Source organism: Oncorhynchus tshawytscha, linkage group LG13, assembly GCF_018296145.1.
Source record: "Oncorhynchus tshawytscha isolate Ot180627B linkage group LG13, Otsh_v2.0, whole genome shotgun sequence".
In the NCBI taxonomy this organism is placed as follows: domain Eukaryota; kingdom Metazoa; phylum Chordata; class Actinopteri; order Salmoniformes; family Salmonidae; genus Oncorhynchus; species Oncorhynchus tshawytscha.
In genome coordinates, this window is record NC_056441.1 from 89,205,098 (window position 1) to 89,232,474 (window position 27,377).

Here is a 27,377-nt window from a genome sequence, read left to right on the forward strand (position 1 = left end):
TGTAAGTTTATCTATGCCTAGCATAGCATTATGTCCAGCTAGCATCAGGAAGCTTGGTCACGAAAATCAGAAAAGCAATCAAATTAACCGTTTACCTTTGATGATCTTCAGATGTTTTCACTGACGAGACTCCGAGTTAGACAGCAAATGTTCCTTTTGTTCCATAAAGATTATTTTTATACCCAAAATTCCTCCGTTTGTTTGTCACGTTGTGTTGAGAAATGCACCGGAAATAGCGGTCACGTCAACGTCGGAAAAAAATTCTAACGATATCCATAATATCGACAGAAACATGTCAAACGTTTTTTATAATCAATCCTCAAGGTGTTTTTCAAATATCTATTCGATAATATATCAACTGGGACAATTGGCTTTTCAGTAGGAGCGAGAGAAAAAATGACTACCTCTGTCTTTTACGCAAGAATCACTGAGAGCCCTCAGCTGGCCACTTACGCAATGTTGTTTACGCTCATTCTTCAACATAAAGGCGTGAAACTACGTCACAATGCTGTAGACACCTTAGGGAAGCCACAGAAAAAGGAATCTGGTTGATATCCCTTTCAGTGGCAAAAAGGGGTCACATAGGAAGACAACGGTTTCAAAACATGAGTCACTTCCTGATTGGATTTTTCTTAGGCTTTCTCCTCGGTTGTCCATCCAGGTAATCAGCCTTCCCAAACGTGTTCTGGAGGCCCTCCCTGACTGTGGTGATTTCATTCTGCCTTCCCAGACGTGTTCTGGAGGCCCTCCCTGACTGTGGGGATTTCATTCTGCCTTCCCAGACATGTTCTGGAGGCCCTCCCTGACTGTGGTGATTTCATTCTGCCTTCCCAGATGTGTTCTGGAGGCCCTCCCTGACTGTGGGGATTTCATTCTGCCTTCCCAGATGTGTTCTGGAGGCCCTCCCTGACTGTGGTGATTTCATTCTGTGATTTCATTCTGCCTTCCCAGATGTGTTCTGGAGGCCCTCCCTGACTGTGGGGATTTCATTCTGCCTTCCCAGATTTCATGTTCTGGAGGCCCTCCCTGACTGTGGTGATTTCATTCTGCCTTCCCAGATGTGTTCTGGAGGCCCTCCCTGACTGTGGGATTTCATTCTGCCTTCCCAGATGTGTTCTGGAGGCCCTCCCTGACTGTGGGGATTTCATTTTGCCTTCCCAGATGTGTTCTGGAGGCCCTCCCTGACTGTGGTGATTTCATTCTGCCTTCCCAGACATGTTCTGGAGGCCCTCCCTGACTGTGGTGATTTCATTCTGCCTTCCCAGATGTGTTCTGGAGGCCCTCCCTGACTGTGGTGATTTCATTCTGCCTTCCCAGATGTGTTCTGGAGGCCCTCCCTGACTGTGGTGATTTCATTCTGCCTTCCCAGATGTGTTCTGGAGGCCCTCCCTGACTGTGGTGATTTCATTCTGCCTTCCCAGACGTGTGATTTCATTATGCCTTCCCAGACGTGTTTGGAGGTCCTCCCTGACTGTGGTGATTTCATTCTGCCTTCCCAGATGTGTTCTGGAGGCCCTCCCTGACTGTGGTGATTTCATTATGCCTACCCAGACGTGATCTGGAGGTCCTCCCTGACTGTGGGAACTTCATTCTGCCTTCCCAGACATGTTCTGGAGGTCCTCCCTGACTGTGGGGATTTCATTCTGCCTTCCCAGATGTGTTCTGGAGGTCCTCCCTGACTGTGGGGATTTCATTCCCGTATAGAGGAACAGTTTCTGGGCAGTGTTTCCTGTGTGGTCTTCAATCCATCCTTCTGGTTTGTTTTAATGTCTTTGCCATCTTTATTCAAGTCGTCTAGCCGTTTGTTGGTCGACTTCCTGCTGAAGTATTAATTTCCGAATCGAAACCTTTCCTGCTTCTCCAAGAGTTCACGTACCTACCCAACAGAGATGTGATCCTCGTCCTTTTTTTTCCCGGAGGCATGATAGTACTAATAATAGGACAAGCCCGCTATTCAGTCTGGGAAATGAGAGATACCGGCAGTAGAAAACTCTAGTAGAAAACAGTAGAAATCGGTGGTTCTAAACCCCCAGGGACAAATAGAAGTGTGGCCCTAGCCACAAGGGCCAACCGCTTAGCGTGCTTAGTATCCAGAAGTAGTAGACCAGGTTGCCTAACAAGCAGCTAGGCTTGCTGCTTTACCAGTGTACCTTGTTTGAGCAAAGGATCCTGGGACATACATGAGTGGGCCCAGTGTTAACGGCTAACTGCATCGCAGGATCTAGATATGAATAGGAAAACTATTTTCTAACTATAAATTGTATTAGTTTACTAGGAAGTTTGTTGTTAAAGTAAAACAAACAGAGTCTCTAGTCTTGAACTGTGCTTGTTGATGATCAGTTTTCTGGTGTCAACGTTGTGAGGGACTGACATGTTCTGTAGTGCGAGCGACTAAGGATCTGTCAGGGAAACAAGGTAAACATGATTCTGCATCACAGGCCACAGTGGTGAGAGGATGTGGTGATAGGATTCTGGGTCCTGGGGGGAGACGGGGTGTCAGAGTAACTGATCCAAACCAACCTTGGTGAGGCCCCATCAGACAAGGTCAGGGTGCAGATTTATGCTGTGCGCTAAGCAGAATGAACAACACTGGAGCTATCTAGAGCTGGGGGGGAAATGAGCCTTTTTCATCCCATTGATTTCCTAAAGCACCGAGAAAAGAGCTTTGTCAGCCGCTGGAATTTAGGTGTGATTGTGACGGATCTGTCCGGCACACTGGGCACCTGGCAGGGGTGGGTTGGGTTCGATGCTGGGATGAGAGAGGGAGGATGGAGGGAGGAAGAATAGAGGAGGGAGGGAGGGAAGGAAGGAAGGAGGGAGCCTCCCTGGCCCTGTGTAGAGTGAGTAGGAGTAGAGGGGAGAGAGGAGGGAGGAAGAATAGAGGGGGAGGGAGGGAGGAGGGAGGAAGAGGGAGACTCCCTGGCCCTGTGTAGAGTGAGTAGGAGGAGAGGGGAGTGAGTAGGAGGAGAGGGAGAGAGGATGGAGGAAGAATAGAGGGAGGGAGGGAAGGAGGGAGACTCCCTGGCCCTGTGTAGAGTGAGTAGGAGTAGAGGGGAGAGAGGAGGGAGGAAGAATAGAGGGGGAGGGAGGGAGGAGGGAGGAAGAGGGAGACTCCCTGGCCCTGTGTAGAGTGAGTAGGAGGAGAGGGGAGTGAGTAGGAGGAGAGGGGAGAGGGAGGGAGGAAGAATAGAGGGAGGGAGGGAAGGAGGGAGACTCCTGGCCCTGTGTAGAGTGAGTAGGAGGAGAGGGGAGAGAGGAAGGAGGAAGAATAGAGGAGGGAGGGAGGGAAGGAAGGAGGGAGGGAGTCTCCCTGGCCCTGTGTAGAGTGAGTAGGAGGAGAGGGGAGAGAGGAGGGAGGAAGAATAGAGGGAGGGAGGGAAGGAGGGAGACTCCCTGGCCCTGTGTAGAGTGAGTAGGAGGAGAGGGGAGTGAGTAGGAGGAGAGAGGAGAGAGGAGGGAGGAAGAATAGAGGAGGGAGAGAGGGAAGGAAGGAGGGAGCCTCCCTGGCCCTGTGTAGAGTGAGTCGGGGGAGAGAGGCGGGAGGAAGGATAGAGGGAGCGTTGGCCCTGGACCAGTGGCCCTGGATCTCTGCAGAGTCAGTCATAGATAAGAATTGTCTTTGGGTTATTCAAACCTTGATACTGTACATCTCAGCACATCAATCTGTCAATAGCCTCCCCCCTCTGCCTCCCCGCTGTGCCTCCCGATGTGCCTCCCCGCTGTGCCTCCCCCTCTGCCTCCCCCTTCTGCCTCCCTGCTGTGCCTCCCCCCTCTGCCTCCCCGCTGTGCCTCCCCCTCTGCATCCCCGCTGTGCCTCCCCCTCTGCCTCCCCCTCTGCCTCCCCCGCTGTGCCTCACCGCTGTGCCTTCCCGCTGTGCCTCCCCCTCTGCCTCCCCGCTGTGCCTCCCCCCTCTGCCTCCCCGCTGTGCCTCCCCCTCTGCATCCCCGCTGTGCCTTCCCCCTCTGCCTCCCCCTCTGCATCCCCGCTGTGCCTCCCCCTCTGCCTCCCCCTCTGCCTCCCCGCTGTGCCTCCCCCTCTGCCTCCCCCTCTGCCTCCCCGCTGTGCCTCCCCCTTCTGCCTCCCCGCTGTGCCTTCCCCCTCTGCCTCCCCGCTGTGCCTTCCCGCTGTGCCTCCCCCTCTGCCTCCCCGCTGTGCCTTCCCGCTGTGCCTCCCCCTCTGCCTCCCCGCTGTGCCTTCCCGCTGTGCCTCCCCCTCTGCCTCCCCGCTGTGCCTCCCCGCTGTGCCTCCCCCTCTGCCTCCCCGCTGTGCCTCCCCCTCTGCCTCCCCGCTGTGCCTCCCCCTCTGCCTCCCCGCTGTGCCTCCCCCTCTGCCTCCCCGCTGTGCCTCCCCTGTTTCTCCCTTCTTCCTTCCTTCCTCCCCATCATCTCTCTCTCTGTGTCAGGGAGGCAGAAGGAGACTCATCTCTCTCTGTGTGTCAGGGAGACAGAAGGAGACTCATCTCTCTCTGTGTGTCAGGGAGGCAGAAGGAGACTCATCTCTCTCTGTGTGTCAGGGAGACAGAAGGAGACTCATCTCTCTCTCTGTGTCAGGGAGACAGAAGGAGACTCATCTCTCTCTGTGTCAGGGAGGCAGAAGGAGACTCATTTCTCTCTGTGTGTCAGGGAGACAGAAGGAGACTCATCTCTCTCTCTGTGTCAGGGAGACAGAAGGAGACTCATCTCTCTCTGTGTGTCAGGGAGACAGAAGGAGACTCATCTCTCTCTGTGTGTCAGGGAGACAGAAGGAGACTCATCTCTCTCTCTGTGTCAGGGAGACAGAAGGAGACTCATCTCTCTGTGTGTCAGGGAGACAGAAGGAGACTCATCTCTCTCTGTGTGTCAGGGAGACAGAAGGAGACTCATCTCTCTCTGTGTGTCAGGGAGGCAGAAGAAGACTCATCTCTCTCTGTGTGTCAGGGAGACAGAAGGAGACTCATCTCTCTCTGTGTGTCAGGGAGGCAGAAGGAGACTCATCTCTCTCTGTGTGTCAGGGAGGCAGAAGGAGACTCATCTCTCTCTGTGTGTCAGGGAGACAGAAGGAGACTCATCTCTCTCTGTGTGTCAGGGAGGCAGAAGGAGACTCATCTCGCTCTGTGTGTCAGGGAGACAGAAGGAGACTCATCTCTCTCTGTGTGTCAGGGAGGCAGAAGGAGACTCATCTCGCTCTGTGTGTCAGGGAGACAGAAGGAGACTCATCTCTCTCTGTGGGTCAGGGAGGCAGAAGGAGACTCATCTCTCTCTGTGTGTCAGGGAGGCAGAAGGAGACTCATCTCTCTCTGTGTGTCAGGGAGACAGAAGGAGACTCATCTCTCTCTCTGTGTCAGGGAGATAGAAGGAGATGAGCCAGAGGAAGTGTGTCATCTTGTGTCATCTTGTTCAACTCTGATATCCTCCAATACAATCTCTCTGCTCTGTATCTCAGAAGCCCTGAACAGTGTTATCTTATACCCCAGAACCTCTCTCATCTCATATGTATCCCTACACCAAGACCAAGACCACAGCACCTCTCTCCTCTCATCTGTATCCCTTCACCAAGACCCCAGCACCTCTCTTCTCTCCTATGTATCCCTCCACCAAAGACGGGCTGTTCTCAGATGCCTCTGGGCACACACACACACACACACACACACACACACACACACACACACACACACACACACACACACACACACACACACACACACACACACACACACACATACATAGGAAGCTCAGCTACAAAGACAAATCCAGAATGCTTTGTTTCCTAGGATGCAATTCACCATGATGTTTGTTTTAAACCTCAAAGACTGGCAGATTAAAGCTGTAGTTGTTCTCTTGTTCTCTCTGGCAGATTAAAGCTGTAGTTGTTCTCTTCTTCTCTCTGGCAGATTAAAGCTGTAGTTGTTCTCTTGTTCTCTCTGGCTGATTAAAGCTGTAGTTGTTCTCTTCTTCTCTCTGGCAGATTAAAGCTGTAGTTGTTCTCTTCTTCTCTCTGGCAGATTAAAGCTGTAGTTGTTCTCTTCTTCTCTCTGGCAGATTAAAGCTGTAGTTGTTCTCTTCTTCTCTCTGGCAGATTAAAGCTGTAGTTGTTCTCTTCTTCTCTCTGGCAGATTAAAGCTGTAGTTGTTCTCTTCTTCTCTCTAGCTGGTTAAGCTGTAGGAGGTTGGTGGCACCTTAATTGGGGAGGACGGGCTCATGGTAAATGGCTGGAGCGTAATCAGTGGGACTGTATCCAATTCATCTAAAGACATGATTTGCCTCCATTCCATTTGATCCGTCCCAACCATTATTATGTACCGTCTTCCCCTCAGCGGCCTCACATGCTCTACAATTAGCCTTGGTTTGCCTCGGTGTCCATGTTAATAATTATCGTGAGACGACAAGGTGTTGTTAACGAGGAACTTGTAATCGCTTTCTTAGATGTTCAGTGTTGTTCTAGGTGGTATTTTCAATTAAGCAACTGAAACAACCGGTGTCTGATATGAATAATGGTAAATCATTAAGACCTGTAATGTGTTCATAACCTCCCTCATTTGTCCAGTGTGATTAGAAGATCATGATTAACAAACGATCAAACTAACGATACAAAGCAATTACCTCATCTGCTACCGGAGGCTACCGGAGGACACCCCCCCCCACCACCACCACCACACCCCACCCCAACCCTCGCCCACCCACCCCTGGGTGCACATTTTGTTTTTTGCCCTAGCACTACACAGCTGATTTAAAAAATCAAAGCTTGATGAGGAGTTGATTATTTTTAATTATTAGTTGATTATTTTTAATTATTAGTTGATGATTATTTTTCATTATTAGTTGATTATTTTTAATTATTAGTTGATTATTTTTAATTATTAGTTAATTATTTTTAATTATTAGTTGATTATTTTTAATTATTGGTTGATTATTTTTAATTATTAGTTGATTATTTTTAATTATTAGTTGGTTATTTTTAATTATTAGTTGATTATTTTTAATCAACTGTGTAGTGATATGGCAAAAAAAAAAAAAAAAACTTGTACCCAGGAGGGGCCCAGGACCGAGTTTGGGAAACCTTGGATTAGATGCCAACACCATGTTCTTAGGTCACCACCAAATTAGGTCTATTTGGTGATATTTGACTTTGACCAATAAATATGTCCTCTCAACTTTCACAATCAGGATGAAGAAAGTAAATCAGCCTATTTAATGCATAAATGCAAAGATATACAGTAATACCAATGCACTACCGAATTAATTAACTTAATATTCAAGTCAGCGGTGTGTCTGAATATCTTATTCATGTCAAGTTAAAAAAAAAAAAAAAGTTTCAGGTTTGATGTGATTTTTCAAATATGTGGCTATAGAGACAGTAGTGAGATGATTTGTCTGTGGTGATATGTTCATTGAGGTGGTGACTGGTCTGTGGTGATATGTGACTGGTCTGTGGTGATATCTTCATTGAGGTGTGACTGGTCTGTGGTGATATGTGACTGGTCTGTGGTGATATCTTCATTGAGGTGTGACTGATCTGTGGTGATATGTGACTGGTCTGTGGTGATATGTGACTGGTCTGTGGTGATATGTGACTGGTCTGTGGTGATATGTGATTGGTCTGTGGTGATATGTGACTGGTCTGTGGTGATATGTTCATTGAGGTGTGACTGGTCTGTGGTGATATGTGACTGGTCTGTGGTGATATTTGACTGGTCTGTGGTGATATGTGACTGGTCTGTGGTGATATGTGAATGGTCTGTGGTGATATTTGACTGGTCTGTGGTGATATGTGACTGGTCTGTGGTGATATGTGACTGGTCTGTGGTGATATATGACTGGTCTGTCAAATCAAATCAAATCAAATTTTATTTGGTGATATGGTCAGCAGTGTAGCCTAGTGGTTAGAGTGTTGGACTAGTAACCGGAAGGTTGCAAGTTCAAACCCCGAGCTGACAAATCTGTCATTCTGCCCCTGAACAGGCAGTTAACCCACTGTTCCTAGGCTGTCATTGAAAATAAGAAGTTGTTCTTAACTGACTTGCCTAGTTAAATAAAGGTAAAATAAAAAATTGAGGTGGTGACTGGTCTGTGGTGATATTTGACTGCTCTGTGGTGATATGTTCATTGAGGTGGTGACTGGTCTCTTTTGAAGCTGATGTAGCACCATGCTGCTAACAGAAAGGTCATCTTAAACCTGTTGTCTCTCGCACAGCATTTCAGACACATGGACTCGCAACACAGACACACACACACACAAGCATACACACCTTTCTCAGGTAGGTCATTTGACACAGCAACGCACATCCAGTGTTTCCCACTCAGCAGTAGTACCTGCTGTTACAGCCTGCCAGCCAGCCACAGCAGAGCACAGGGCCTCTTCATATAATACATTTTACATTCTTGATCCTGCCTCCCCAAGGCACAGTCGTCCCTCTTTTCAGACACTCCCATCTAGCCCTACCTCTATACATTTCATTCTAACGCTATCTACAGACACTCCCATCTAGCCCTACCTCTATACATTTCATTCTAACCCTATCTACAGACACTCCCATCTAGCCATACATACAGACACTCCCGTCTAGCCGTACCTACATATGGCTATGTTTCAAACGGCACCCTATTCCCAACATAGTGCACTACTTTTGAGTAGAGACTTTGTCCCCTCATCTGAAGAACTGTGAACTTTATTGGATCCTATGAATGTGTGTCTGTGTCCCCCCAGCTCTGTGTGTCTGATGGTCCTTCTTGTGTGTCCCACAGCACTGTGTGTGTGTGTTTACTATGTGTTCACTGTGTGTTCCCCAGCCTTGAGGGACAACCGGATCGAGCTGGTTCGGGCAACGTGGGCGGAGCTTACCATCAGCATCAGTGACATCAGCCTATCAGACGAGGGCCAGTACACATGCTCCCTGTTCACCATGCCTGTCAAGACCACCAAGGCCTTCCTCACTGTACTGGGTGAGTGTGTGTGCGTGTGTGTGAGTGTGTGTGAGTGAGTGAGTGAGTGAGTGAGTGAGTGAGTGACAGAGACAGAGACAGAGACAGAGAGAGAGAGAGACAGAGACAGTGAGTGAGAGACAGAGAGAGTGAGTGAGAGAGTGAGTGAGAGAGTGAGAGTGAGAGTGAGACAGAGACAGAGAGAGTGAGAGAGACAGAGAGAGTGAGAGAGTGAGAGAGACAGAGAGAGAGACAGTGTAGGGATTAGGGTTCCGTTTGGATCTCTACACACCTTAGGACTGACAATTACACAGTGCTAATGTTCCTAACTCAGACAGCAGTCGTCGTTTAATTGGTTGGACTGTTTAACGATCCCCTAAAGGTTGATGGGGAAGCGTATTGATTTTTTTAGGCAAGAAGGCATCTCACTACACATGAAGAATGAATGTTGATTGAGGTTATTAGAAGGACAGTATTTGTAATGACATAATAGGCTTGTTCTGTTTTTAACCTAACGTGTTATGTTAATACAGTTCTTGTTGATTGGGTGTTTTGTTGTTGTTGATGATTTTCGGTGTTATGAATTGTTGTTGTCCTGCAGGAGTCCCAGAGCGACCAGAGATCACAGGGTTCACTAAGCCAGCCATGGAGGGAGATGAGATCACTCTGATCTGCACCACATCTGGCAGCAAGCCTGCGGCACACATCCGCTGGTTCAGAAACGACAAGGAAGTAACAGGTATGGGCAGAATGTAACAACAAGGAAGTAACAGGTTTTGGGCAGAATGTAACAAGGAAGTAACAGGTTTTGGGCAGAATGTAACAAGGAAGTAACAGGTATGGGCAGAATGTAACAAGTTTTGGGCAGAATGTAACAAGGAAGTAACAGGTATGGGCAGAATGTAACAATAAGGAAGTAACAGGTATGGGCAGAATGTAACAGGTATAGGCAGAATGTAACAATAAGGAGGTAACAGGTATGGGCAGAATGTAGCAACAAGGAAGTAACAGGTACGGGCAGAATGTAACAGGTATGGGCAGAATGTAACAATAAGGAGGTAACAGGTATGGGCAGAATGTAGCAACAAGGAAGTAACAGGTATGGGCAGAATGTAAAAATAAGGAGGTAACAGGTACGGGCAGAATGTAAAAATAAGGAGGTAACAGGGTACGGGCAGAATGTAACAACAAGGAAGTAACAGGTATGGGCAGAATGTAGCAACAAGGAGGTAACAGGTATGGGCAGAATGTAAAAATAAGGAGGTAACAGGTACGGGCAGAATGTAACAATAAGGAAGTAACAGGTATGGGCAGAATGTAACAGGTATAGGCAGAATGTAACAATAAGGAGGTAACAGGTATGGGCAGAATGTAGCAACAAGGAAGTAACAGGTATGGGCAGAATGTAAAAATAAGGAGGTAACAGGTACGGGCAGAATGTAAAAATAAGGAGGTAACAGGTATGGGCAGAATGTAACAGGTATGGGCAGAATGTAAAAATAAGGAGGTAACAGGTATGGGCAGAATGTAGCAACAAGGAAGTAACAGGTATGGGCAGAATGTAAAAATAAGGAGGTAACAGGTATGGGCAGAATGTAGCAACAAGGAAGTAACAGGTATGGGCAGAATGTAACAGGTATGGGCAGAATGTAACAAGGAGGTAACAGGTACGGGCAGAATGTAAAAATAAGGAGGTAACAGGGTACGGGGAAAAAATAACAACAAGGAATGTAGAAAAGTGGCACCCCGTGTTCGTCTCTGATACAGGTGATGGTTTAGATTATAGGGTTAACTGTCCCAGCGTCCCTGTAAGAGGACGGAAATTACCAGTAGGAGACAGATGTACAGAACACATGTTTATTGCCACACTCAAGACAGGCACACACATACAGCAAGCAGGAAGTAGACTGGGTGAACGTGATAGTGGTTTCCTGTAGTAAAAACATTTATTACACAGCATTAATAATTAATATAAACATTAGCAATGTATACAATAGTGGCAGGAAATTGCACATACCAGCTAACACTAGTAAGCTAAGATAGCACACAATGGTAGTAGCTAAAGGAATAGCTATGCTAGTAGGCTGGAATGCTACATAGTATTAATGGTGAGCTAGCAGAAGCATATTTAGGTATACACAGGATACAGTTAGCAGCTCACGTGGTACACAACAAATACAATAGAAGCTGACATGCTAGCCTAAGAGGCTACAGGCTGTGGGTAATAGTATATACCGTACAATAGAGGCTAGCACGCTAGGCTAGTAGGCTCCAGGCGATAGGTCAGTATGGAGAGCTATTTAAACCCTACGTGCAGTACAGTTAACAGCTACCGGGCTAATGGTTATCGGTATCATGCTAGGATGCTAAGATGTAAACATGCAGCCATTTTGGATGTGGCTAGGAATTGACCCGGATGTCATCGACCGGCCATTTTAGGTGTGTGTATAAACAATGCCGGGCTGGCAACCATCTTGGTCCATTGTAGGTAATGGGTAGAGATTAGCTAGATTAGCCTGAGTAGCTAAGAGTACACAACTCTACCAAGAGGGCAAATAAACACAATGTTGTAAGATTCGTACACAGGCGTGAAGTAACAACATACTAGCATGGAAAAAGACATGTAGTTACATTGTTTAAGCCTATTACATGTATACATGAAATATATACATGAACCCCAACAAAGTCCACTCACATCGCCGTTCACACTCTAACACACGGTTAGGAAGTCCAGGCTGGAGGCTGTACCACCTGTTGAGGTGGTGTAGAGTTCTTGTCCTTGTAGGCAGGGTCTAGTGGTGAGTTGTGTTGAGGTGGTGCCGAGTTCTTGTCCTTGTAGGCAGGGTCTAGTGGTGAGTTGTGTTGAGGTGGTGCCGAGTTCTTGTCCTTGTAGGCAGGGTCTAGTGGTGAGTTGTGTTGAGGTGGTGCCGAGTTCTTGTCCTTGTAGGCAGGGTCTAGTGGTGAGTTGTGTTGAGGTGGTGCCGAGTTCTTGTCCTTGTAGGCAGGGTCTAGTGGTGAGTTGTGTTGAGGTGGTGCCGAGTTCTTGTCCTTGTAGGAAGGGTCTAATGGGGAGTTGTGTTGAGGTGGTGCCGAGTTCTTGTCCTTGTAGGAAGGGTCTAATGGGGAGTTGTGTTGAGGTGGTGCCGAGGTCTTGTCCTTGTAGGAAGGGTCTAGTGGTGAGTTGTGTTGAGGTGGTGCTGAGGTCTTGTCCTTGTAGGCAGGGTCTAGTGGTGAGTTGTGTTGAGGTGGTGCCGAGTTCTGATCTGTTGTCTCTCTGCACCCCTGTGTCCAACTCAAGAACGGCCAGGAATAGGGTTCTGTTGCCCAACCTGATAGGGCCTGTGAATGACTGACCAGGTAAGCTGACTGCGTTCTCTGGCAACCTGGTCCCAAACACAGAGGTATGAAGTGGCTTTTGCCACTGGAGAAATGTGCCACATATGTGCCTCGTTTCAGGAACTAGGCGCATGTCGCACGTCACTACTTCACAGGAGGCATTAGAACGCAAACATGCATTTTTTTATGAATCAAAATGCGTCTTTTTTTTAATAACAAACTTACCATCTGTAAATACTTATACAAATGTTAAATTACGAGCAGAGTTTGGTTTAGCCACTATAAAAGGTGTGACGGCTGATTTTTTCCTTTTCCTCTGAAGAGGTGTAGCAAGGATCGGACCAAGATGCGGCGTGGTAAGTGTCCATGGTTGTTTATTTAAAAACATCAACTGAACACTGTGAAATACTAGAAAAACAATAAACGTGAACAAACCGAAACAGTACCGTGTGGCGACAAACACAGACACGGAAACAAACAGTGAAACCCAGGCTACCTAAGTATGATTCTCAATCAGAGATAACTAACGACACCTGCCTCTGATTGAGAACCATACTAGGCCGAAACATAGAAATTCCAAAATCATAGAAAAACAAACATGGACTGCCCACCCCAACTCACGCCCTGACCATACTAAATAACGACAAAACAAAGGAAATAAAGGTCAGAACGTGACAAAAGGGAGGAACCTTCCCACTAGCCGTAAGATGAACGGGCTGGACATGCCAAGAGATGAGTTCTGATTGGTCTGCCGTGTAACATGCTTCTGTCTATAACATGAGCTGCTCAGTATGTGTAGGTAATGCGCTTCGAGTTTTGGTGCATGACAGCACGTTGGAGTCTGTGTGGAGGAAGGAAAATGGTCTCCCTTCAGAGGGCAAGAACAAGATGTAAGTCAGGAGAAGTGCAGAATTATAATAAGGAAAGGAATAGAAAAAGAGAGGCAGAGGAAGTCGAAGAGAGAGAGGGAAGGTGGGCTTGAATCAGTTCAAAATTGTGGGAAAAAGGGAGATGGTTTGTTAAAGAAGAACGGTAGAAAGTGTGAGCTATACGCCGGATCGAAGACAGGAAGAGAAATGGAAGTGAGTGAGGGTAAAGTATCGGACACGGTAGGTCCGGTGAAGTTCTCTGAGCCCAAGGCTTGCACGAGGGTCAGGATGAAGATGACTCTGTGACGGTAGCAGTGACATGCTTGGAAAAAGTGTACCCTTGCCTTTTGGCTGATCCATTTGTGGTTTCAGGGTGGGTGAAAACAAAAGTGCTGTGGAATAGTGGAAGGTAAGCAGAAGTGGCCTGGTGATAATTGCTGGTGTTTCTGCAGGTCAGAGGAAGCATGCGCTCCGTGTTGAACTAATGTGGAAAAGAGATGTGAATTGTTTTGCTCTCAAGAAAAGACCGCCATTGAAAGGAGTGATTACTGGGGTAACTGTAAATGTGAAAGTTGACCAACTGAAGGGGAATATTTCCAGCGTTTGTGATTCTCGTCGTTTGGTGCGACGCAGACGGGAGGGGCGTGAGTGGTCAAACAGAAGAGTAGTCTGTTCTTTTGAGTTTTGATGGTAAGTCTTTGCCCGACAAAATGACGTTAGGATATATAAGTTAACATGTGTGAGCTTTTGTACCCAATACATTACGTTGTTACAGGTGTCAAACTTATGGGCATGTGGCAGCAGTGTATAGGTGGGAGGTTCCTAGGTGTTCCTATGTGGCAGCAGTGTGTAGGTGGGAGGTTCCTAGGTGTTCCTATGTGGCAGCAGTGTGTAGGTGGGAGGTTCCTAGGTGTTCCTATGTGGCAGCAGTGTGTAGGTGGGAGGTTCCTAGCTGTTCCTATGTGGCAGCAGTGTGTAGGAGGGAGGTTCCTAGGTGTTCCTATGTGGCAGCAGTGTATAGGTGGGAGGTTCCTAGGTGTTCCTATGTGGCAGCAGTGTGTAGGTGGGAGGTTCCTAGGTGTTCCTATGTGGCAGCAGTGTGTAGGTGGGAGGTTCCTATGTGGCAGCAGTGTGTAGGTGGGAGGTTCCTAGGTGTTCCTATGTGGCAGCAGTGTGTAGGTGGGAGGTTCCTAGGTGTTCCTATGTGGCAGCAGTGTGTAGGTGGGAGGTTCCTATGTGGCAGCAGTGTGTAGGTGGGAGGTTCCTAGGTGTTCCTATGTGGCAGCAGTGTGTAGGTGGGAGGTTCCTAGGTGTTCCTATGTGGCAGCAGTGTATAGGTGGGAGGTTCCTAGGTGTTCCTATGTGGCAGCAGTGTGTAGGTGGGAGGTTCCTATGTGGCAGCAGTGTGTAGGTGGGAGGTTCCTAGGTGTTCCTATGTGGCAGCAGTGTGTAGGTGGGAGGTTCCTAGGTGTTCCTATGTGGCAGCAGTGTGTAGGTGGGAGGTTCCTAGGTGTTCCTATGTGGCAGCAGTGTGTTGGTGGGAGGTTCCTATGTGGCAGCAGTGTGTAGGTGGGAGGTTCCTAGGTGTTCCTATGTGGCAGCAGTGTGTAGGTGGGAGGTTCCTAGGTGTTCCTATGTGGCAGCAGTGTGTAGGTGGGAGGTTCCTAGGTGTTCCTATGTGGCAGCAGTGTGTAGGTGGGAGGTTCCTATGTGGCAGCAGTGTGTAGGTGGGAGGTTCCTAGGTGTTCCTATGTGGCAGCAGTGTGTAGGTGGGAGGTTCCTAGGTGTTCCTATGTGGCAGCAGTGTGTAGGTGGGAGGTTCCTAGCTGTTCCTATGTGGCAGCAGTGTGTAGGAGGGAGGTTCCTAGGTGTTCCTATGTGGCAGCAGTGTATAGGTGGGAGGTTCCTAGGTGTTCCTATGTGGCAGCAGTGTGTAGGTGGGAGGTTCCTAGGTGTTCCTATGTGGCAGCAGTGTGTAGGTGGGAGGTTCCTATGTGGCAGCAGTGTGTAGGTGGGAGGTTCCTAGGTGTTCCTATGTGGCAGCAGTGTGTAGGTGGGAGGTTCCTATGTGGCAGCAGTGTGTAGGTGGGAGGTTCCTAGGTGTTCCTATGTGGCAGCAGTGTGTAGGTGGGAGGTTCCTAGGTGTTCCTATGTGGCAGCAGTGTGTAGGTGGGAGGTTCCTATGTGGCAGCAGTGTGTAGGTGGGAGGTTCTAGGTGTTCCTATGTGGCAGCAGTGTGTAGGTGGGAGGTTCCTAGGTGTTCCTATGTGGCAGCAGTGTATAGGTGGGAGGTTCCTAGGTGTTCCTATGTGGCAGCAGTGTGTAGGTGGGAGGTTCCTATGTGGCAGCAGTGTGTAGGTGGGAGGTTCCTAGGTGTTCCTATGTGGCAGCAGTGTGTAGGTGGGAGGTTCCTAGGTGTTCCTATGTGGCAGCAGTGTGTAGGTGGGAGGTTCCTAGGTGTTCCTATGTGGCAGCAGTGTGTTGGTGGGAGGTTCCTATGTGGCAGCAGTGTGTAGGTGGGAGGTTCCTAGGTGTTCCTATGTGGCAGCAGTGTGTAGGTGGGAGGTTCCTAGGTGTTCCTATGTGGCAGCAGTGTGTAGGTGGGAGGTTCCTAGGTGTTCCTATGTGGCAGCAGTGTGTAGGTGGGAGGTTCCTATGTGGCAGCAGTGTATAGGTGGGAGGTTCCTAGGTGTCCCTATGTGGCAGCAGTGTGTAGGTGGGAGGTTCCTAGGTGTTCCTATGTGGCAGCAGTGTGTAGGTGGGAGGTTCCTATGTGGCAGCAGTGTGTAGGTGGGAGGTTCCTAGGTGTTCCTATGTGGCAGCAGTGTGTAGGTGGGAGGTTCCTATGTGGCAGCAGTGTGTAGGTGGGAGGTTCCTAGGTGTTCCTATGTGGCAGCAGTGTGTAGGTGGGAGGTTCCTAGGTGTTCCTATGTGGCAGCAGTGTGTAGGTGGGAGGTTCCTAGGTGTTCCTATGTGGCAGCAGTGTGTAGGTGGGAGGTTCCTAGGTGGCTGCAGTGTGTAGGTGGGAGTTTCCTAGGTGTTCCTATGTGGCAGCAGTGTGTAGGTGGGAGGTTCCTATGTGGCAGCAGTGTATAGGTGGGAGGTTCCTAGGTGTTCCTATGTGGCAGCAGTGTTTAGGTGGGAGGTTCCTAGGTGTTCCTATGTGGCAGCAGTGTGTAGGTGGGAGGTTCCTAGGTGTTCCTATGTGGCAGCAGTGTGTAGGTGGGAGGTTCCTAGGTGTTCCTATGTGGCAGCAGTGTGTAGGTGGGAGGTTCCTAGGTGGCAGCAGTGTGTAGGTGGGAGATTCCTAGCTGTTCCTATGTGGCAGCAGTGTGTAGGTGGGAGGTTCCTATGTGGCAGCAGTGTGTAGGTGGGAGGTTCCTAGGTGTTCCTATGTGGCAGCAGTGTGTAGGTGGGAGATTCCTAGCTGTTCCTATGTGGCAGCAGTGTGTAGGTGGGAGGTTCCTATGTGGCAGCAGTGTGTAGGTGGGAGGTTCCTAGGTGTTCCTATGTGGCAGCAGTGTGTAGGTGGGAGGTTCCTAGGTGTTCCTATGTGGCAGCAGTGTGTAGGTGGGAGGTTCCTAGGTGTTCCTATGTGGCAGCAGTGTGTAGGTGGGAGGTTCCTAGGTGTTCCTATGTGGCAGCAGTGTGTAGGTGGGAGGTTCCTAGCTGTTCCTATGTGGCAGCAGTGTGTAGGAGGGAGGTTCCTAGGTGTTCCTATGTGGCAGCAGTGTATAGGTGGGAGGTTCCTAGGTGTTCCTATGTGGCAGCAGTGTGTAGGTGGGAGGTTCCTAGGTGTTCCTATGTGGCAGCAGTGTGTAGGTGGGAGGTTCCTAGGTGTTCCTATGTGGCAGCAGTGTGTAGGTGGGAGGTTCCTAGGTGTTCCTATGTGGCAGCAGTGTGTAGGTGGGAGGTTCCTAGCTGTTCCTATGTGGCAGCAGTGTGTAGGAGGGAGGTTCCTAGGTGTTCCTATGTGGCAGCAGTGTATAGGTGGGAGGTTCCTAGGTGTTCCTATGTGGCAGCAGTGTGTAGGTGGGAGGTTCCTAGGTGTTCCTATGTGGCAGCAGTGTGTAGGTGGGAGGTTCCTATGTGGCAGCAGTGTGTAGGTGGGAGGTTCCTAGGTGTTCCTATGTGGCAGCAGTGTGTAGGTGGGAGGTTCCTAGGTGTTCCTATGTGGCAGCAGTGTGTAGGTGGGAGGTTCCTATGTGGCAGCAGTGTGTAGGTGGGAGGTTCCTAGGTGTTCCTATGTGGCAGCAGTGTGTAGGTGGGAGGTTCCTAGGTGTTCCTATGTGGCAGCAGTGTATAGGTGGGAGGTTCCTAGGTGTTCCTATGTGGCAGCAGTGTGTAGGTGGGAGGTTCCTATGTGGCAGCAGTGTGTAGGTGGGAGGTTCCTAGGTGTTCCTATGTGGCAGCAGTGTGTAGGTGGGAGGTTCTAGGTGTTCCTATGTGGCAGCAGTGTGTAGGTGGGAGGTTCCTAGGTGTTCCTATGTGGCAGCAGTGTGTTGATGGGAGGTTCCTATGTGGCAGCAGTGTGTAGGTGGGAGGTTCCTAGGTGTTCCTATGTGGCAGCAGTGTGTAGGTGGGAGGTTCCTAGGTGTTCCTATGTGGCAGCAGTGTGTAGGTGGGAGGTTCCTATGTGGCAGCAGTGTGTAGGTGGGAGGTTCCTAGGTGTTCCTATGTGGCAGCAGTGTGTAGGTGGGAGGTTCCTAGGTGTTCCTATGTGGCAGCAGTGTGTAGGTGGGAGGTTCCTAGCTGTTCCTATGTGGCAGCAGTGTGTAGGAGGGAGGTTCCTAGGTGTTCCTATGTGGCAGCAGTGTATAGGTGGGAGGTTCCTAGGTGTTCCTATGTGGCAGCAGTGTGTAGGTGGGAGGTTCCTAGGTGTTCCTATGTGGCAGCAGTGTGTAGGTGGGAGGTTCCTATGTGGCAGCAGTGTGTAGGTGGGAGGTTCCTAGGTGTTCCTATGTGGCAGCAGTGTGTAGGTGGGAGGTTCCTAGGTGTTCCTATGTGGCAGCAGTGTGTAGGTGGGAGGTTCCTATGTGGCAGCAGTGTGTAGGTGGGAGGTTCCTAGGTGTTCCTATGTGGCAGCAGTGTGTAGGTGGGAGGTTCCTAGGTGTTCCTATGTGGCAGCAGTGTATAGGTGGGAGGTTCCTAGGTGTTCCTATGTGGCAGCAGTGTGTAGGTGGGAGGTTCCTATGTGGCAGCAGTGTGTAGGTGGGAGGTTCCTAGGTGTTCCTATGTGGCAGCAGTGTGTAGGTGGGAGGTTCCTAGGTGTTCCTATGTGGCAGCAGTGTGTAGGTGGGAGGTTCCTAGGTGTTCCTATGTGGCAGCAGTGTGTAGGTGGGAGGTTCCTATGTGGCAGCAGTGTGTAGGTGGGAGGTTCCTAGGTGTTCCTATGTGGCAGCAGTGTGTAGGTGGGAGGTTCCTAGGTGTTCCTATGTGGCAGCAGTGTGTAGGTGGGAGGTTCCTAGGTGTTCCTATGTGGCAGCAGTGTGTAGGTGGGAGGTTCCTATGTGGCAGCAGTGTATAGGTGGGAGGTTCCTAGGTGTCCCTATGTGGCAGCAGTGTGTAGGTGGGAGGTTCCTAGGTGTTCCTATGTGGCAGCAGTGTTTAGGTGGGAGGTTCCTAGGTGTTCCTATGTGGCAGCAGTGTGTAGGTGGGAGGTTCTTATGTGGCAGCAGTGTGTAGGTGGGAGGTTCCTAGGTGTTCCTATGTGGCAGCAGTGTGTAGGTGGGAGGTTCCTAGGTGTTCCTATGTGGCAGCAGTGTGTAGGTGGGAGGTTCCTAGGTGTTCCTATGTGGCAGCAGTGTGTAGGTGGGAGGTTCCTAGGTGGCAGCAGTGTGTAGGTGGGAGGTTCCTAGGTGTTCCTATGTGGCAGCAGTGTGTAGGTGGGAGGTTCCTATGTGGCAGCAGTGTATAGGTGGGAGGTTCCTAGGTGTTCCTATGTGGCAGCAGTGTTTAGGTGGGAGGTTCCAAGGTGTTCCTATGTGGCAGCAGTGTGTAGGTGGGAGGTTCCTAGGTGTTCCTATGTGGCAGCAGTGTGTAGGTGGGAGGTTCCTAGGTGTTCCTATGTGGCAGCAGTGTGTAGGTGGGAGGTTCCTAGGTGGCAGCAGTGTGTAGGTGGGAGATTCCTAGCTGTTCCTATGTGGCAGCAGTGTGTAGGTGGGAGGTTCCTATGTGGCAGCAGTGTGTAGGTGGGAGGTTCCTAGGTGTTCCTATGTGGCAGCAGTGTGTAGGTGGGAGGTTCCTATGTGGCAGCAGTGTGTAGGTGGGAGGTTCCTAGGTGTTCCTATGTGGCAGCAGTGTGTAGGTGGGAGGTTCCTAGGTGTTCCTATGTGGCAGCAGTGTGTAGGTGGGAGGTTCCTAGGTGTTCCTATGTGGCAGCAGTGTATAGGTGGGAGGTTCCTAGGTGTTCCTATGTGGCAGCAGTGTGTAGGTGGGAGGTTCCTAGGTGTTCCTATGTGGCAGCAGTGTGTAGGTGGGAGGTTCCTATGTGGCAGCAGTGTATAGGTGGGAGGTTCCTAGGTGTCCCTATGTGGCAGCAGTGTGTAGGTGGGAGGTTCCTAGGTGTTCCTATGTGGCAGCAGTGTGTAGGTGGGAGGTTCCTAGGTGTTCCTATGTGGCAGCAGTGTGTAGGTGGGAGGTTCCTAGGTGTTCCTATGTGGCAGCAGTGTGTAGGTGGGAGGTTCCTAGGTGTTCCTATGTGGCAGCAGTGTGTAGGTGGGAGGTTCCTAGGTGTTCCTATGTGGCAGCAGTGTGTAGGTGGGAGGTTCCTATGTGGCAGCAGTGTGTAGGTGGGAGGTTCCTAGGTGTTCCTATGTGGCAGCAGTGTGTAGGTGGGAGGTTCCTAGGTGTTCCTATGTGGCAGCAGTGTGTAGGTGGGAGGTTCCTAGGTGTTCCTATGTGGCAGCAGTGTATAGGTGGGAGGTTCCTAGGTGTTCCTATGTGGCAGCAGTGTGTAGGTGGGAGGTTCCTAGGTGTTCCTATGTGGCAGCAGTGTGTAGGTGGGAGGTTCCTATGTGGCAGCAGTGTATAGGTGGGAGGTTCCTAGGTGTCCCTATGTGGCAGCAGTGTGTAGGTGGGAGGTTCCTAGGTGTTCCTATGTGGCAGCAGTGTGTAGGTGGGAGGTTCCTAGGTGTTCCTATGTGGCAGCAGTGTGTAGGTGGGAGGTTCCTAGGTGTTCCTATGTGGCAGCAGTGTGTAGGTGGGAGGTTCCTAGGTGTTCCTATGTGGCAGCAGTGTGTAGGTGGGAGGTTCCTAGGTGTTCCTATGTGGCAGCAGTGTATAGGTGGGAGGTTCCTAGGTGTTCCTATGTGGCAGCAGTGTGTAGGTGGGAGGTTCCTAGGTGTTCCTATGTGGCAGCAGTGTGTAGGTGGGAGGTTCCTAGCTGTTCCTATGTGGCAGCAGTGTGTAGGTGGGAGGTTCCTAGCTGTTCCTATGTGGCAGCAGTGTGTAGGTGGGAGGTTCCTATGTGGCAGCAGTGTGTAGGTGGGAGGTTCCTAGGTGTTCCTATGTGGCAGCAGTGTGTAGGTGGGAGGTTCCTATGTGGCAGCAGTGTGTAGGTGGGAGGTTCCTAGGTGTTCCTATGTGGCAGCAGTGTGTAGGTGGGAGGTTCCTAGGTGTTCCTATGTGGCAGCAGTGTGTAGGTGGGAGGTTCCTAGGTGTTCCTATGTGGCAGCAGTGTATAGGTGGGAGGTTCCTAGGTGTTCCTATGTGGCAGCAGTGTGTAGGTGGGAGGTTCCTATGTGGCAGCAGTGTGTAGGTGGGAGGTTCCTAGCTGTTCCTATGTGGCAGCAGTGTGTAGGTGGGAGGTTCCTAGGTGTTCCTATGTGGCAGCAGTGTGTAGGTGGGAGGTTCCTATGTGGCAGCAGTGTGTAGGTGGGAGGTTCCTAGCTGTTCCTATGTGGCAGCAGTGTGTAGGTGGGAGGTTCCTATGTGGCAGCAGTGTGTAGGTGGGAGGTTCCTAGGTGTTCCTATGTGGCAGCAGTGTGTAGGTGGGAGGTTCCTATGTGGCAGCAGTGTGTAGGTGGGAGGTTCCTAGCTGTTCCTATGTGGCAGCTGTGTGTAGGTGGGAGGTTCCTCGGTGTTCCTATGTTGTAGCAGTGTGTAGGTGGGAGGTTCCTAGGTGTTCCTATGTGGCAGCAGTGTGTAGGTGGGAGGTTCCTAGGTGTTCCTATGTGGCAGCAGTGTGTAGGTGGGAGGTTCCTAGGTGTTCCTATGTGGCAGCAGTGTGTAGGTGGGAGGTTCCTAGGTGTTCTATGTGGCAGCAGTGTGTAGGTGGGAGGTTCCTAGGTGTTCCTATGTGGCAGCAGTGTGTAGGTGGGAGGTTCCTATGTGGCAGCAGTGTATAGGTGGGAGGTTCCTAGGTGTTCCTATGTGGCAGCAGTGTGTAGGTGGGAGGTTCCTAGGTGTTCCTATGTGGCAGCAGTGTGTAGGTGGGAGGTTCCTAGGTGTTCCTATGTGGCAGCAGTGTGTAGGTGGGAGGTTCCTATGTGGCAGCAGTGTGTAGGTGGGAGGTTCCTAGCTGTTCCTATGTGGCAGCAGTGTGTAGGTGGGAGGTTCCTAGGTATTCCTATGTGGCAGCAGTGTATAGGTGGGAGGTTCCTAGGTGTTCCTATGTGGCAGCAGTGTGTAGGTGGGAGGTTCCTAGGTGTTCCTATGTGGCAGCAGTGTGTAGGTGGGAGGTTCCTAGGTGTTCCTATGTGGCAGCAGTGTGTAGGTGGGAGGTTCCTAGGTGTTCCTATGTGGCAGCAGTGTGTAGGTGAGAGGTCCATATGTGGCAGCAGTGTGTAGGTGGGAGGTTCCTATGTGGCAGCAGTGTGTAGGTGGGAGGTTCCTAGGTGTTCCTATGTGGCAGCAGTGTGTAGGTGGGAGGTTCCTAGGTGTTCCTATGTGGCAGCAGTGTGTAGGTGGGAGGTTCCTAGGTGTTCCTATGTGGCAGCAGTGTGTAGGTGGGAGGTTCCTAGGTGTTCCTATGTGGCAGCAGTGTGTAGGTGGGAGGTTCCTAGGTGTTCCTATGTGGCAGCAGTGTATAGGTGGGAGGTTCCTAGGTGTTCCTATGTTGTAGCAGTGTGTAGGTGGGAGGTTCCTAGGTGTTCCTATGTGGCAGCAGTGTGTAGGTGGGAGGTTCCTAGGTGTTCCTATGTGGCAGCAGTGTGTAGGTGGGAGGTTCCTAGGTGTTCCTATGTGGCAGCAGTGTGTAGGTGGGAGGTTCCTATGTGGCAGCAGTGTGTAGGTGGGAGGTTCCTAGGTGTTCCTATGTGGCAGCAGTGTGTAGGTGGGAGGTTACTAGGTGTTCCTATGTGGCAGCAGTGTGTAGGTGGGAGGTTCCTATGTGGCAGCAGTGTGTAGGTGGGAGGTTCCTAGCTGTTCCTATGTGGCAGCAGTGTGTAGGTGGGAGGTTCCTAGGTGTTCCTATGTGGCAGCAGTGTGTAGGTGGGAGGTTCCTATGTGGCAGCAGTGTGTAGGTGGGAGGTTCCTAGCTGTTCCTATGTGGCAGCAGTGTGTAGGTGGGAGGTTCCTATGTGGCAGCAGTGTGTAGGTGGGAGGTTCCTAGGTGTTCCTATGTGGCAGCAGTGTGTTGGTGGGAGGTACCTATGTGGCAGCAGTGTGTAGGTGGGAGGTTCCTAGGTGTTCCTATGTGGCAGCAGTGTATAGGTGGGAGGTTCCTATGTGGCAGCAGTGTGTAGGTGGGAGGTTCCTATGTGGCAGCAGTGTGTAGGTGGGAGGTTCCTCGGTGTTCCTATGTGGCAGCAGTGTGTAGGTGGGAGGTTCCTAGGTGTTCCTATGTGGCAGCAGTGTGTAGGTGGGAGGTTCCTATGTGGCAGCAGTGTGTAGCTGGGAGGTTCCTATGTGGCAGCAGTGTGTAGGTGGGAGGTTCCTAGGTGTTCCTATGTGGCAGCAGTGTGTAGGTGGGAGGTTCCTATGTGGCAGCAGTGTATAGGTGGGAGGTTCCTAGGTGTTCCTATGTGGCAGCAGTGTGTAGGTGGGAGGTTCCTAGGTGTTCCTATGTGGCAGCAGTGTGTAGGTGGGAGGTTCCTAGGTGTTCCTATGTGGCAGCAGTGTGTAGGTGGGAGGTTCCTATGTGGCAGCAGTGTGTAGGTGGGAGGTTCCTAGGTGTTCCTATGTGGCAGCAGTGTGTAGGTGGGAGGTTCCTAGGTGGCAGCAGTGTGTAGGTGGGAGATTCCTAGCTGTTCCTATGTGGCAGCAGTGTGTAGGTGGGAGGTTCCTATGTGGCAGCAGTGTGTAGGTGGGAGGTTCCTAGGTGTTCCTATGTGGCAGCAGTGTGTAGGTGGGAGGTTCCTATGTGGCAGCAGTGTGTAGGTGGGAGGTTCCTAGGTGTTCCTATGTGGCAGCAGTGTGTAGGTGGGAGGTTCCTAGGTGTTCCTATGTGGCAGCAGTGTGTAGGTGGGAGGTTCCTAGGTGTTCCTATGTGGCAGCAGTGTATAGGTGGGAGGTTCCTAGGTGTTCCTATGTGGCAGCAGTGTGTAGGTGGGAGGTTCCTAGGTGTTCCTATGTGGCAGCAGTGTGTAGGTGGGAGGTTCCTATGTGGCAGCAGTGTATAGGTGGGAGGTTCCTAGGTGTCCCTATGTGGCAGCAGTGTGTAGGTGGGAGGTTCCTAGGTGTTCCTATGTGGCAGCAGTGTGTAGGTGGGAGGTTCCTAGGTGTTCCTATGTGGCAGCAGTGTGTAGGTGGGAGGTTCCTAGGTGTTCCTATGTGGCAGCAGTGTGTAGGTGGGAGGTTCCTAGGTGTTCCTATGTGGCAGCAGTGTATAGGTGGGAGGTTCCTAGGTGTTCCTATGTGGCAGCAGTGTGTAGGTGGGAGGTTCCTAGATGTTCCTATGTGGCAGCAGTGTGTAGGTGGGAGGTTCCTAGCTGTTCCTATGTGGCAGCAGTGTGTAGGTGGGAGGTTCCTAGGTGTTCCTATGTGGCAGCAGTGTATAGGTGGGAGGTTCCTAGGTGTTCCTATGTGGCAGCAGTGTGTAGGTGGGAGGTTCCTAGGTGTTCCTATGTGGCAGCAGTGTGTAGGTGGGAGGTTCCTATGTGGCAGCAGTGTATAGGTGGGAGGTTCCTAGGTGTCCCTATGTGGCAGCAGTGTGTAGGTCGGAGGTTCCTAGGTGTTCCTATGTGGCAGCAGTGTGTAGGTGGGAGGTTCCTAGGTGTTCCTATGTGGCAGCAGTGTGTAGGTGGGAGGTTCCTAGGTGTTCCTATGTGGCAGCAGTGTGTAGGTGGGAGGTTCCTAGGTGTTCCTATGTGGCAGCAGTGTATAGGTGGGAGGTTCCTAGGTGTTCCTATGTGGCAGCAGTGTGTAGGTGGGAGGTTCCTAGGTGTTCCTATGTGGCAGCAGTGTGTAGGTGGGAGGTTCCTAGCTGTTCCTATGTGGCAGCAGTGTGTAGGTGGGAGGTTCCTAGCTGTTCCTATGTGGCAGCAGTGTGTAGGTGGGAGGTTCCTATGTGGCAGCAGTGTGTAGGTGGGAGGTTCCTAGGTGTTCCTATGTGGCAGCAGTGTGTAGGTGGGAGGTTCCTATGTGGCAGCAGTGTGTAGGTGGGAGGTTCCTAGGTGTTCCTATGTGGCAGCAGTGTGTAGGTGGGAGGTTCCTAGGTGTTCCTATGTGGCAGCAGTGTGTAGGTGGGAGGTTCCTAGGTGTTCCTATGTGGCAGCAGTGTATAGGTGGGAGGTTCCTAGGTGTTCCTATGTGGCAGCAGTGTGTAGGTGGGAGGTTCCTATGTGGCAGCAGTGTGTATAGGTGGGAGGTTCCTAGGTGTTCCTATGTGGCAGCAGTGTGTAGGTGGGAGGTTCCTAGCTGTTCCTATGTGGCAGCAGTGTGTAGGTGGGAGGTTCCTATGTGGCAGCAGTGTGTAGGTGGGAGGTTCCTAGCTGTTCCTATGTGGCAGCAGTGTGTAGGTGGGAGGTTCCTAGGTGTTCCTATGTGGCAGCAGTGTGTAGGTGGGAGTTTCCTATGTGGCAGCAGTGTGTAGGTGGGAGGTTCCTAGGTGTTCCTATGTGGCAGCAGTGTGTAGGTGGGAGGTTCCTATGTGGCAGCAGTGTGTAGGTGGGAGGTTCCTAGCTGTTCCTATGTGGCAGCTGTGTGTAGGTGGGAGGTTCCTCGGTGTTCCTATGTTGTAGCAGTGTGTAGGTGGGAGGTTCCTAGGTGTTCCTATGTGGCAGCAGTGTGTAGGTGGGAGGTTCCTAGGTGTTCCTATGTGGCAGCAGTGTGTAGGTGGGAGGTTCCTAGGTGTTCCTATGTGGCAGCAGTGTGTAGGTGGGAGGTTCCTAGGTGTTCCTATGTGGCAGCAGTGTGTAGGTGGGAGGTTCCTATGTGGCAGCAGTGTATAGGTGGGAGGTTCCTAGGTGTTCCTATGTGGCAGCAGTGTGTAGGTGGGAGGTTCCTAGGTGTTCCTATGTGGCAGCAGTGTGTAGGTGGGAGGTTCCTAGGTGTTCCTATGTGGCAGCAGTGTGTAGGTGGGAGGTTCCTATGTGGCAGCAGTGTGTAGGTGGGAGGTTCCTAGGTGTTCCTATGTGGCAGCAGTGTGTAGGTGGGAGGTTCCTAGGTGTTCCTATGTGGCAGCAGTGTATAGGTGGGAGGTTCCTAGGTGTTCCTATGTGGCAGCAGTGTGTAGGTGGGAGGTTCCTAGGTGTTCCTATGTGGCAGCAGTGTGTAGGTGAGAGGTTCCTATGTGGCAGCAGTGTGTAGGTGGGAGGTTCCTAGGTGTTCCTATGTGGCAGCAGTGTGTAGTGGTGGAGGTTCCTATGTGGCAGCAGTGTGTAGGTGGGAGGTTCCTAGGTGTTCCTATGTGGCAGCAGTGTGTAGGTGGGAGGTTCCTAGGTGTTCCTATGTGGCAGCAGTGTGTAGGTGGGAGGTTCCTAGGTGTTCCTATGTGGCAGCAGTGTGTAGGTGGGAGGTTCCTAGGTGTTCCTATGTGGCAGCAGTGTGTAGGTGGGAGGTTCCTAGGTGTTCCTATGTGGCAGCAGTGTATAGGTGGGAGGTTCCTAGGTGTTCCTATGTTGTAGCAGTGTGTAGGTGGGAGGTTCCTAGGTGTTCCTATGTGGCAGCAGTGTGTAGGTGGGAGGTTCCTAGGTGTTCCTATGTGGCAGCAGTGTGTAGGTGGGAGGTTCCTAGGTGTTCCTATGTGGCAGCAGTGTGTAGGTGGGAGGTTCCTATGTGGCAGCAGTGTGTAGGTGGGAGGTTCCTAGGTGTTCCTATGTGGCAGCAGTGTGTTGGTGGGAGGTACCTATGTGGCAGCAGTGTGTAGGTGGGAGGTTCCTAGGTGTTCCTATGTGGCAGCAGTGTATAGGTGGGAGGTTCCTATGTGGCAGCAGTGTGTAGGTGGGAGGTTCCTATGTGGCAGCAGTGTGTAGGTGGGAGGTTCCTCGGTGTTCCTATGTGGCAGCAGTGTGTAGGTGGGAGGTTCCTAGGTGTTCCTATGTGGCAGCAGTGTGTAGGTGGGAGGTTCCTATGTGGCAGCAGTGTGTAGGTGGGAGGTTCCTAGGTGTTCCTATGTGGCAGCAGTGTGTAGGTGGGAGGTTCCTATGTGGCAGCAGTGTGTAGGTGGGAGGTTCCTATGTGGCAGCAGTGTGTAGGTGGGAGGTTCCTAGGTGTTCCTATGTGGCAGCAGTGTGTAGGTGGGAGGTTCCTATGTGGCAGCAGTGTGTAGGTCGGAGGTTCCTAGGTGTTCCTATGTGGCAGCAGTGTGTAGGTGGGAGGTTCCTATGTGGCAGCAGTGTGTAGGTGGGAGGTTCCTAGGTGTTCCTATGTGGCAGCAGTGTGTAGGTGGGAGGTTCCTATGTGGCAGCAATGTGTAGGTGGGAGGTTCCTAGCTGTTCCTATGTGGCAGCAGTGTGTAGGTGGGAGGTTCCTAGGTGTTCCTATGTGGCAGCAGTGTGTAGGTGGGAGGTTCCTAGCTGTTCCTATGTGGCAACAGTGTGTAGGTGGGAGGTTCCTATGTGGCAGCAGTGTGTAGGTGGGAGGTTCCTAGCTGTTCCTTTGTGGCAGCAGTGTGTAGGTGGGAGGTTCCTAGCTGTTCCTATGTGGCAGCAGTGTGTAGGTGGGAGGTTCCTATGTGGCAGCAGTGTGTAGGTGGGAGGTTCCTATGTGGCTGCAGTGTGTAGGTGGGAGGTTCCTAGGTGTGAGAAGTGTGCAGAAGGGCATGAGACAAAGGAATGTGTAGCATTAGGGAATGAAGTGGTATGTGTTAATTGTAGGGGGGTGCCCATGGGGCTGTGGATCAGACATGTCCCGTGTGAGAGAGAGGCATGCTGAGGTTTCCAGGGTTAGAGT

At 51.0% G+C, this 27,377-nt stretch overlaps 1 protein-coding gene across 1 annotated transcript in view; it reads left to right on the forward strand.

The window, feature by feature from the left end:
• The window catches only part of LOC121838981 (cell adhesion molecule 2-like), a 469,847-nt gene that overhangs the window by 383,764 nt on the left and 58,706 nt on the right, over positions 1–27,377 (forward strand). Inside the window, exons 4-5 of the mRNA XM_042294980.1 lie at positions 8,767–8,919; positions 9,500–9,637. Coding sequence (XP_042150914.1) covers positions 8,767–8,919; positions 9,500–9,637 — 291 coding nt within the window. The remainder of the gene's footprint in view (positions 1–8,766; positions 8,920–9,499; positions 9,638–27,377) is intronic.